We start from the raw sequence: 11,725 nt of genomic DNA on the forward strand, positions 1-11,725 counted from the left end.
GCCGAGTTGGTCGTGCCCAGTTGACGGCGCCCATTTGTCCTAGACCGGAAAGGAACAACCAATGACTTAAAAAATGCAATCCTACAAAAGCAATTATTTCCAGGATTATTAAAAAAGCTTTTGGATGTACTGAAACCAACATTAAAAATCAAATTATAAAATGGGTTTAGGAAGTATAGTATTTTTCCTTGTCGAGTAGAGGAATTATTGAATAGACTTTCTAATGCTTTAAATGCTAATTCTAATGTATATGAATCATTTATTGAGCATTCAAGAGTTAAAAGAGCAGAAACTACACTAAATGCTGAAATTTATTTGAATTCTTGTTCTTGTGACCCGTTAAAATTACAATTTTGTCGTTTTTATTTTGACATATATTTTTTAGCAAATAACCAAGTATTTCAGTATGTACAAGACAGCTATAGGAACATATCTTTATATTCATATAGCATCCGTGTAACAACAGAAAGTTTAATACAATATTCACTGCATTTCTATACTACAGTTTTATAGATATATGGTAACTAAATAATAATTTTAAGAGAAATAAATACGATATGCTCACCGTTAACTAACGCTAACCGTTTATTAGAAGATCTAATCTGGCTACATTCTGCAACCAAACGTTGATTAATTGTACTCTTTAATTGGGATTGGTGCCGGCAGTCGAGGACCCTCTCGGTGTTTCTAATGTTTTTATTATGGATAGATAACTTCTATAAGAAATAACATACATAGATAAATTAATCGACACAATGTAAAATAAAGGAAGACAAACAATCAATATGTGACAATTAATAATAAAGGCAATGACTTGATGTCGTTGGATTTGTTTGTATCAGATCTGATAGTATATAAATTTAACAAACCTACACTATAAACATAATTACTTAACACATAGAACGACGTTCTTAAGTGTTTAAAAATTTCCAACGATAAGACCTTGTGGTAAGATTCAAATGGATACAATTTGTTAAATAAACAATGGCGACGTTCAACCAAGCGAACAGGCAATAATAACTTCTTAGAAAAAACATCGCGTATCAAGTACCAAAATGTATGAGTATACAAACACCACTAACTTATGAAAGCACCGTCAAAAAAAAAAAATCGTGAGTGAATGAAAAGATGGAACGTGGAAAAAAGTAAAATTACCAACTAATAAATCACGGCGGCGGCTATAGAATAACAGGAAACATTGATAAAGGGATAGACAAGGAGATACACGTAACAACAAATAACAGTGATACCTAACCAACATCACTCTGAAACGCCATGACTTTGCAAATTACCATTCTGCACATCAGATAAAACCCATACAAAAATACTGGATTCTCACTAATAATTAGTGAGAATCCAGTTCCCAACCTGGGGGTAATTACCCCCAATGGGGTAAAACACGATTTTTGGAGGGGTAAAGACTAAAATATTTATTTTATTTAATTTTATGTACTTTGTATCTATTATTATTATTATTATTATTATTAACTCAACTACGATTGTAAAAGCAATTGTGTTAATATAATTGTTGTTAATAATTGTATAGATTTCCTTATTTTATGTCCTAATGACACTGATAATTGTATGTATTACCTATAAATAATATTTTTAATATCATATTATCTTAAATTTCTTGGAATTATTTCAGTTATAACAACTACAAATTTTATATCCTATTACATAATATAAAATTATGTCAATATTTAATTTAATGATTTTCAACTTTTAACTATCAGTTAGTCGTTCACCGTTTGTTTATTAAGTATTATTAGTGTACTTGTATGTGCTATCCAGTGACTATCGACTAATATTGTCGATTTCTGATTATTTTGATGCGGAGAAAAAGCAGGCGAGTGAAATAATTGTATTATTTTTATATTGGTTTTTGACGATTTTCTTTTGAATTAGGAACCATGTCACAGGGGAAAAAAAGGTCATATAAAGAAGCTTTTACAATGGAGTTTTACTAAGTTTGTTGATAAAAGTGTTGAGAAACCTCAATGTGTTCTGTGCAACAAACTGCTCACAGCAGAAAGTATGAAACCAAGCAAATTAAAAGAACATTTTGAGAGAAGTCATTCTCAGTTTGTAAAAAAGATATTGCATTTTTCAAATGTGAAGAAGTTGGTTTAAAAGATACGCGTATGGATTCAGCCGGCTACTTTTTTCAGTCAACTGAAGTTGGTCTTGAAGCTTCGTATTGTATCGCTCTTCGAATCGCAAAAAACAAGAAACCTCATACAATTGGAGAGAACCTCGTCAAACCTTGTATACAAGATATCACTTTCTAACAACACTATCAAAAATCGCATCGAGGATATGAGCAAAAATATTTTGGACACGGTGCTCAATGAAATAAGGTTAAGTCCTTTCTTCGCATAACAGTTAGATGAGTCAACTGACGTTGCATCTTGTTCTCAGCTACTTGTCTATATTCGATATATATTCGGCGATGACTTAAAAGAAGAATATTTATTTTCAGAATCACTGAGCACTACTACACGTGGAGAAGATATCTTTCGAATAGTGAAAAATTGTGTCGATGAAAAGAGGCTGCAATGGTCGAAGTTAATAGGTGTCTGTACAGATGGAGCACCAGCCATGTTGGGGATTCGTTCTGGTTTTCAAACATTAATGAAAGAAGTCGCTCCGTTTGAATTATTTAGCCACTGCATTATTCACCGTTATGCTTTGGCAGGGAGAACTCTTCTACCTGATTTATTGGACACATTTACTCAGATAGTGAAAATTGTAAACTACATCCGAAACAGTGCGACAAATACAAGAGTTTTTAAGGACTTGTGTAATGAGCTGGGAGGAAAATTCGACGTCTTGTTGTTGCACACAGAGGTGAGTTGGTTGTCACGAGGCAAGGTGTTGCACAGAGTACTTGAGCTTCGAACAGAAATTGTCATGTTTCTGGAAAAGAAAAAATCAGGCAAGGTAAAGAAGAATGAGTTTCACGCTAAAATAACGGATAATGTATTTATTTTTAAACTAGCATATCTTGCGGATTTCTTCGGAGAAATAAATACACTTAATCTCAGTTTGCAAGGGAATATGACGAATATTTTAACCGCTCAAGATAAGGTTGCTAGTTTTCTTCGTAAATTGCAATTTTACCAACGCAGAGCTGAAGTTGGGGACATTTCAATGTTTTCAGAACTAACAATGGTGCTCGACGAAAAAAATGAAAAATGCTCATTCGCAAATCAAATAACTCTCCACTTATTATCAGTAGTAGATTCAATCGATAAATATTTTCCAGATTTGGAAAATCGTCAAGTAAATACTTGGGTGCTAAGACCCTTTTCAGTGGATGAAAGTGTATTTTCAGATATTGAAATTGAAGCCAAAGCACAATTTTTAGAACTTCGTGAAGACAACACGCAGAAAATAGATTTTAAAAACACACAACTAGCAACATTTTGGCGAAAAATTGGTGAGTATCCATTATTATCGGATAAAGTTTTGAAAATACTTATCCCTTTTTCCACAACGTACAGATGTGAAAGTGGATTCTCAACAATGGTAACAATGAAAACAAAATCAAGAAACCGATTGAACTTGGAACACGACATAAGATGTGCATTAGCTGAAACTGAACCGAATATCAAACAAATTGTTAGAAATAAGCAATACTAACTGTCTCATTAACTTACATTACCATTACTCATTGATTGTCATAAAAACTTTTTTTAAATTATAAAAATAATCATAATGTATATTTTGTTTTCGTTATTTTTTTTAATTAACTTTTTTTGGGGAGGGAGGGGTATTTATTAACATCTAACCTGATTTGTGGGTAATAGTCTTAAAAATGTTGGGAACCACTGTAGACAGGAATAGTTCAACATTTGGGACGATAAAATATTTTATTTATTTATTATAAATTTTATTATTATTATTATCATAGTGTCATATTATTATGTGTATAAAGTATTAAAATGTATATTATTATATTTTTGGAGAATTTCTGGCACCTGCATAATCAGTTATACGTTATTTATTATTTTTATTGAAGAAAAAATACAATTTACTTTCATTTAAAATTAGTAAAAGATAAAATATAAAAATCATATTATAGTACTCCCTCGTTAACACGAACTCGGTTAACACAAATAATTGGATAACACGAACCAATTTTTCAGTCCCGAAAAATACACATACTTTAAGACAGTGTTTTTTTTTATTTTCTCGATTTACACAAATTTTTTGGTTAACACAAAACTCGAACAAAATGTATAAACCATAATGTCATTTTTTTGATTAGCACGAACAGAAAAATTCCATTTTCTATTTTTATTTTATTACTCGTATATCATTTAATCTTTATTACAGCTATGTAAGTAGTTTTATCGTTGCCTTAACTTATCTCTATTATTACCTACGTATTATAAACATTATATTTGTGCGATATGGTTTGGTACGTACTAATCGCTCTTGTTCAAATCAATTTTTTTATCGATCAGTTTTAAATTGATTTTGTTAGTATTTTTTTTAGTTTAAATGCAATGTACAATAATAATTTTTATATATTTCTTGTATGCATAATAAAATTTAGTATGCATTTAATAATTACATGTAATTGATAATTTAAATAGATAAAAGTAATAAAATAAAATAAAAAAATATAAAATATATATGGAAAGTGTGTTTCTACAATTTAATAAAATTTTATGTTGTAATTTTTGTTGTTACTACAGTATGAACTAATTTTATTAATAATGTTTTATGGATTAAACCATACGAAAAATAATGTAATAATTTGTACTATTATATTATTGTACATATAATCTTTAAGCAAATTCATATGATAGTATACTATTATATACCTAGTTATTACCAGGGCTAAGATTTATATGCATTATCATATTTTTTTTACGACTGCTAATAATTGATTTTGTCAGTTATGTCCATAAATTACCTCATAAGATAAATGATGATATTTTATTTTGTATGTGTTTGCATATTTTGGATAATATGCATATTATTGCATATATTGAATAAAATGAATATTAATTCTACCATTTGCAAAATCTTTAGTAGGTTCATTTGACATAGTTAAAATACTCTCATAATATCTATAAATTATGAAATCATACAAATATTTTATGTGTATACTTAGGTAACTTACATAAGTAATGTTAATAGACTTAGTCAATTTTAATTTTTGTTAACATTAGAAATAGCAAAATGTTATTTTGAAATTTTACCAAGTCAATTCTATTATACATATTATACAATCAAATGATATTTGGTTAATAATAAATAGCACTATCTATTAAAATACATCAGCATAAATAAATTGTACCTAAAATATGCCATATTATTATATACTTACCTTAATGCACCTGATATTGGCATCCCATCATCAAGATTCTCTTCAAGTGTTTCTTAAATTTATATTTGAATTTAAAAACCCTAGTACTTCAACAATATTAATATTATAATTATGAGTATTTGAGATAATAATCATACCTAAGTGCTTATTTTATTAACATAAAATATTATGTAGGTAGATAACATTATTTTTTTAAATAGTAATTCAATTTTAATTAATTAACTTGATATTCATTGTTATTTAAAATTTTATAAGTGTTTATATTTTATTTCATAAATCAACAAGGATTTTGTAATTTACATTATTTAATTTATTATTTATTTATATATTTTAATTTTCATAACACACAATTTTTTTAAATAATTCGATTAATTTGTTTTTGACATTTATATTATACGATTGATACCATTATTTTAATTATTTTGATAATTGAAAAATAATAATAATATTGCAGAAGTAGGTAACTGATAAGATTCTTAGTGAAAAAAGTTACTTTTATAGCAACAGACCACACAGCAAAGTTTATAAAAGCTTTTAGGTATTATTATTTTCTTATTAATTATTTAAACTATTCAAAATATATTTCATAATAATTCATCAATATGTAACTAAATAGTTAGATTATTTGGTATTTATTTTATGCATTATTATCGATTTGAATATAAATAATTGATTTTATTAATTTATATAGATACCATATACCTACTTATAATTTATAGTATATAAATCACATTTTGTACTGTATTGTATAAGAGAAATTAATCTTATATCAACATATCTTACATTATTATTTTTTTTTTACTAAGATATTAATTTTAATTAATAATATTATCTTTTATTGAGTTTTAATATAGATTAACATGATACTCGTCAGAAAGATACTGACAATCATGAACTTGAAACTCAAAGATTGTTTTGATATTTTTGATATACTAGACAATGTAAATACAGAACCAGTGGCGTGTTTAGTAGGAGGTTTGGGAGGTCAATTGACCCTCCGCTCATTTGAATTAGTAATCGACTGGCCTCTCAAAATTAAAAATCCCAAACCTAGTAGGTAATCTAATTCCTCCTGGATTAATGTCATAATATTATGCTTTACGACTCGTAAATAATATTATGTAGTGCATAATAATAGTATAAATATAAATTATAATATTATTTTAGGTAATATTGTGGACTGTGGTACAGTGGCACACCGTAATCGGTAATTCGTATTTCGTATAAGACGCTTTGTTATGAAATGATAACGTCTCTAATAATAAATAACCGAACACAATGTATTGGGAATTCCTATATTTACATTACATGTGCATCAACACTCCTCGAGAGTGTCTACGTTTATAGATTTTCAGCAGTGAGCAGATACTAACAATATTCAATATTGTGTGATAATAAATAATAATAATAACTATGGGTGCTAATAAAATTTTCGTATTTACATTGAGCATATTATAAGCGTTGATTTTATAAAATCGTTGTATATTGTTGTTAATTCTGTTGTTTTGTCTGTGTTTTTTCGCAATTTTTTTAAATTTTAATTATGAAACCCATTCAATCTGACATGAAAAAAAAACGGCTATCTGGTGGAGCTCGAAGAATAATAAAAGAAAAAGAAAAAATGGTTAAAGGAAATACTAGTATTTTATCTTTTATAAATACACATACACCTTCTATATTACAAGGTAAGAATTAAGGTTTTAGTACCTACCAATAAATATTAATTATTTATTATTCACATTATAAAATATATAAATATTACTAATCACTTATCTTTTAAAAAAGGTATGTAGAGTAACTTATTTGTAAATCAATTGGAAAAAACGCAATTTATTATACACAGCAATCAGCATACATTTATTACTGAAGGGCGGATTTTAATGCATTAAAAATGTTTACTTTATTTTGCTTCAATTTTTATAAATTTAAACTATTAAAAACAAAATAAGTATAAGACATTTCTGTTCTAAAATATTAAAATAATAATTTATAAAATAATTTAAACTTAAGTAGGAGTATTTATTAAAAATTAATAATTATAGCTTAATTGCAAAAAATTATTATAGCCCTTATTGTAACCTTTTCTTATCATAAACAATTTTTGTTTCTATAAACTTAATTAATACAATTTTTTAAAATACTATAGCTACCTATTGTGAAAAAAAACATGGTTCAATGTTAAATATCATGTAAATAATATGTAGTAGATAGGTGTAAATAGAAGTAAATATGCTTTGAAAGGAAAATAATTCAGAGTATGCAAATTGATGCCATATTTGACATACCTATAGAGTATAGGTACATATTTTTATCTTTATATTTTAAAAGTTAAAAAATTTATTTCATGCTACCCAGATACTTTATATTAAGTTTAAAGAAAAAAATTGCAAATGCATAATTATTTGCACTTAGTTACAACTTTATTAGTATATAAATAACAATTTTCAAAAAAATTACTGCATTCAAATTGTTTAATTAAAATAATAAAAATACAAATTAGAATAGTAAATTTTAATGTGTATTTAAATTTTTATTTACTTAAATAATTTTCTTTTAGTTCTGCCACAGCCAACAATCACAAATGTTGAAAATAGTTCATCTGGAGAAAAAGATTATGTTCTTAATAATGGTCCATTGCTTATTAACCCGAATAATAGTACAGCTGTTATATCAACAAATGTTGATGAAAATGGAAATAATGATTTTGAAAGTAAACTAAATTGTTTTATTAAAATAATAAAAGTGTAATTTTAATATTCTGCATTAAAATTGTAATATTTTAATGTGTATTTTAAATTTTTATTTACCTAAATTATTTTTTTTTTAGTTCTGCCACAGCCAACAATCACAAATGTTGAATATAATTCATATGAAGAAAAAGATTATGTTCTTAATAATAGTCCAATTTTAAATAAATATACAAATAATGATTTTGAAGGTAAATTAAATTGTTTTATTAAAATAACTATAAAAAAAATATATATAAAAAAAATTTCTTTATCAGGTACTTCAGTACAACCAGATACTAATAAAAAATCACTGGACATAGTCTTTTCATTTTTGATTGATAAATGCCAAGATTTCCCTTCAGATCCATATTTATTCAAAAATATTACGTTGTCGAAGGCATTAATTAGAGCTCTTATTGAAGTAGGTCCTTGTCAGCCAGGAATTGAAAAAAAATTCAAATTTCCAAAAAATGAAAAAGGTAACTGTTTTAATCCAGACTGGTATGATATTAAATCAAGATCCGGCTTCCATTTCAAAAGAAATTGGCTAGTATTTTCTCCTAAAAGTAACAAAATGTACTGCTTTTATTGTTTTTTATTTCGCACATTATCAAAACATAATTCTAATTGGTCTGACCCTGCCGAAGGAGTGAATAATTTTCGTAAAGGACTAGAAAAAATTATCAAACATGAGACATCTAGTGATCATACAAATACTGTAAAAGAATATTTAGTTTTAAAAGCACGATTACAAAATGATAATACAATTATACATAACTTAATGCGAGCAGAAAAGTCTGAAAAAGAACATAATCGTAATGTTTTAAAACGTCTAATTGATGTATCCCTATTTCTTGCAAAAAATGGTCTCCCATTTAGAGGACATAAAGAAAAATTGAATGATGGAAAATCAAATAATGGACTGTTTTTAGAACTTGTTAAGCTTATAGCAAAGTATGATGCAGTATTATGTAAACATCTATTAGAGTCAAAAAGAAACCAAACTTACCTAAGTAATTTAATTCAAAATGATATAATTGAAGCTATGGCTCAAGAAACGTTACAGTTAATATTGAAAGAAGTAAAGATAGCAAAATATTTTTCTATCATAATTGATTCAACTATTGATATCAGTCGAGATGATCAATTTTCCTTAAGTATACGATTTGTGGATCAAGGTGGAATAATTAGAGAACATTTTTTGTGTTTTGAAGAGTTACCAGGGGCTTCTGCAGATAACTTTTTTGATGTTCTTAAAAAATGTTTAAAAAAATTTGATTTAGATTTTTCTATGTGTAGAGGTCAGTCGTATGATGGTGCTAGTACAATGTCTGGCCGTTATTCTGGTCTACAATCAAAAGTCAAAGAATTATCACCCCTTTCTTTGTACATTCATTGCTGTGCCCACAATCTAAATTTAGTTTTAATTGATTCTATCAAATCTTCCATCGATGCAGTTTCCTTCTTTGGTACTTTAGAATCATTGTATACTTTTTTAACTAGCAGTTTGCCTAGATTGCATATTTTGGAAGAAGAACAAAAAAAACAAGTAGAAGGTATTGTTTTGACATTGAAAAAACTTTCAGAGACAAGGTGGGCTAGTCATAAACGTGCTGTAGATGCAGTTTATTTTAGTTTACCTGCAATTGTTAAAACATTAAAGAAAATTAGCAAAGGAGAAATTCCTAATACAAAACAAAAAACTGTTTCTGAAGCTCAGGGTTTACTTTTACATATAATAAATTTTAAATTCAGTTTTTTTTTAATTATGTGGAGAACAATTTTAGACAAAGTATACATATTATCAAATTATTTACAGAACTCTTCAATTAATCTATTAACAGCTCATAGCATGATTCAAGCTTGTTTTACTGATATTGACTCTATGAGAACAATTGAAGTATTCATGGAAGTTAAAGAAAAGGCAATAGTGTTTTGCAATGGATTTGACGGTAGAAAGCAGTTTGATGAACCTAGATATAAAAAAATAAAAACCAATTTTGGTGAAAGTACAGAAGTTCAGTCAATAAGTTCAGTTGATGAGCGATTTAGGATCAATACTTATTTTGTCATTTTAGATGCATTTACCAATGTTTTAAAATATCGCTTTGAAGATTTTTCTAGTATTGTAAGAAAATTTGAAATCCTTGATCCAAAAAAATCTTTTGAAGGTAGACCCAGTAATGAAATTTTAGTTGAACCCCTTATAGAACTTTCTACATTTTATCAAATAGATGTTGAACAAGAAAATCTTATTTTGGAGTACAAGTCGTTTTGTTCTATTTATAACCAATTAATTGCAGAAATAAAAAATAAAAAAGTATTTGACAACAATATGTTAAAATTCATGATAGAAAATGATATGATTTCTTCATATCCAAATTTATCAACATTGTATAAAATATATTATACTCTGCCTATAAGTAGTGCAACTGCAGAAAGGTCATTTAGTAGGTTGAAGCTTATAAAAACATACCTCCGTTCTACAATTGCTGAGGATAGGTTGTCTAACTTGGCGGTTTTAAGCATAGAAAGAAATGTTGCTGAAGATATGGATTACAACAATGTTATTGAAACATTTGCCAAAATGAAGAAAAGAAGAAAAACTTTTTAGATGCTCTGAATTAAAATTTGTAAAAAAACGTATTCTATAGAAGAAAATAAAGGTACCGATTTATTTGTTCAACTGTTATTTCTTTAAAAAAAAAGTGTTACCAGTAGTTAATGCTTTAATATATTATTAATGGTTTTAAAAATTTCATAATTTATTATGAAGGTCTTTAAATAATTACCATTTTAAGGTAGTTAGAATTATAGAAGATGTAGAATTATTTACATTTTAAAATTGATAACCTTTTGTATCATTTATTTATATTGTTTTTCACAAAAAAACATGTATGAGTAGGTATAACATATTTTTTATTTAAAGCACTAAGTAATGATTCGAGTTAAAGAGGTATGAGGACATTTTTGTTTAAATAAATATAACTTGCTTTTAAAAAAGTTGCGTGACCTCTAAAAAAGGATGGCCTTTACAAAATGTCTCTGACCCACCGTTTTAAATTCCTAGACACGCCACTGTACAGAACAACATTTAATTTGATAGTAACAATAAACATTCTAGAGAATAAGAATGTTACTTATAAGATCATTGCTAAACGGCCATCGTTTAGCAAATTTCTATCAATAAGCACTAACAAAATCAAAGAAATACTTTGTTGTTACTTCATTAACCACATGAAAATTATTTAATAATTAATTAAATCACATTAATTAAAACAATGTATTTATTTTGGTTTATTATATTTGTTTAAAACAGAATTCTAATTCTAATTCTATAGTTGTATCAATCAAAATATTGATACAATTGATATTTGTATTAAATTAGAATTAGTAATTAGTATTGATGGTATTTGTAATAAATTAGAATTGGTTACCTATACAAAACCTTGCAAATTTGATTATGGATCATTAAGAATAATAAATGAGGACCATAAGGAAAAGTAGACTGAGAATCATAACTGATACTCAAGACAATTTTGGCAAATTCAATGCAATTGGTATGACAATCAATATGTTAAATGCAAGTGACAATATTATATAAGTTATAGAATTTAAAAAAGTAACTTAACCTTAGGTTAAAGGACTGGTA

The 11,725-nt window shown here is 26.8% G+C and overlaps 3 protein-coding genes across 3 annotated transcripts; all 3 read left to right on the plus strand.

The window, feature by feature from the left end:
- Positions 1–1,908: 1,908 nt before the first annotated feature.
- On the plus strand, positions 1,909–3,645 carry LOC112599901 (zinc finger BED domain-containing protein 5-like; the record flags this gene model as incomplete). The annotated part of the gene is made up of 2 exons (XM_025347023.1): positions 1,909–2,088; positions 2,386–3,645. Coding segments are annotated over 2 exons (1,440 nt in total), but the record flags the coding sequence as incomplete, so codon positions are not given.
- A 2,559-nt stretch (positions 3,646–6,204) lies between these two features.
- On the plus strand, positions 6,205–10,382 carry LOC112599897 (zinc finger MYM-type protein 1-like). Its single transcript, XM_025347018.1, has 6 exons — positions 6,205–6,397; positions 7,902–8,054; positions 8,349–8,774; positions 8,865–9,794; positions 9,861–10,309; positions 10,377–10,382. Exons 1-6 carry the CDS (start codon positions 6,205–6,207, stop codon positions 10,380–10,382), a joined length of 2,157 nt encoding a protein of 718 aa, XP_025202803.1.
- Positions 10,383–10,408: 26 nt separating this feature from the next.
- Positions 10,409–10,759, plus strand: LOC112599900 (52 kDa repressor of the inhibitor of the protein kinase-like). Its single transcript, XM_025347022.1, has one exon. It carries the CDS (start codon positions 10,409–10,411, stop codon positions 10,685–10,687), a length of 279 nt encoding a protein of 92 aa, XP_025202807.1. The 3' UTR covers positions 10,688–10,759.
- The last annotated feature ends 966 nt before the right edge of the window (positions 10,760–11,725 follow it).

This window comes from Melanaphis sacchari, unplaced genomic scaffold, assembly GCF_002803265.2.
Source record: "Melanaphis sacchari strain LSU unplaced genomic scaffold, SCAv2.0 Contig566_pilon_pilon, whole genome shotgun sequence".
NCBI lineage: Eukaryota > Metazoa > Arthropoda > Insecta > Hemiptera > Aphididae > Melanaphis > Melanaphis sacchari.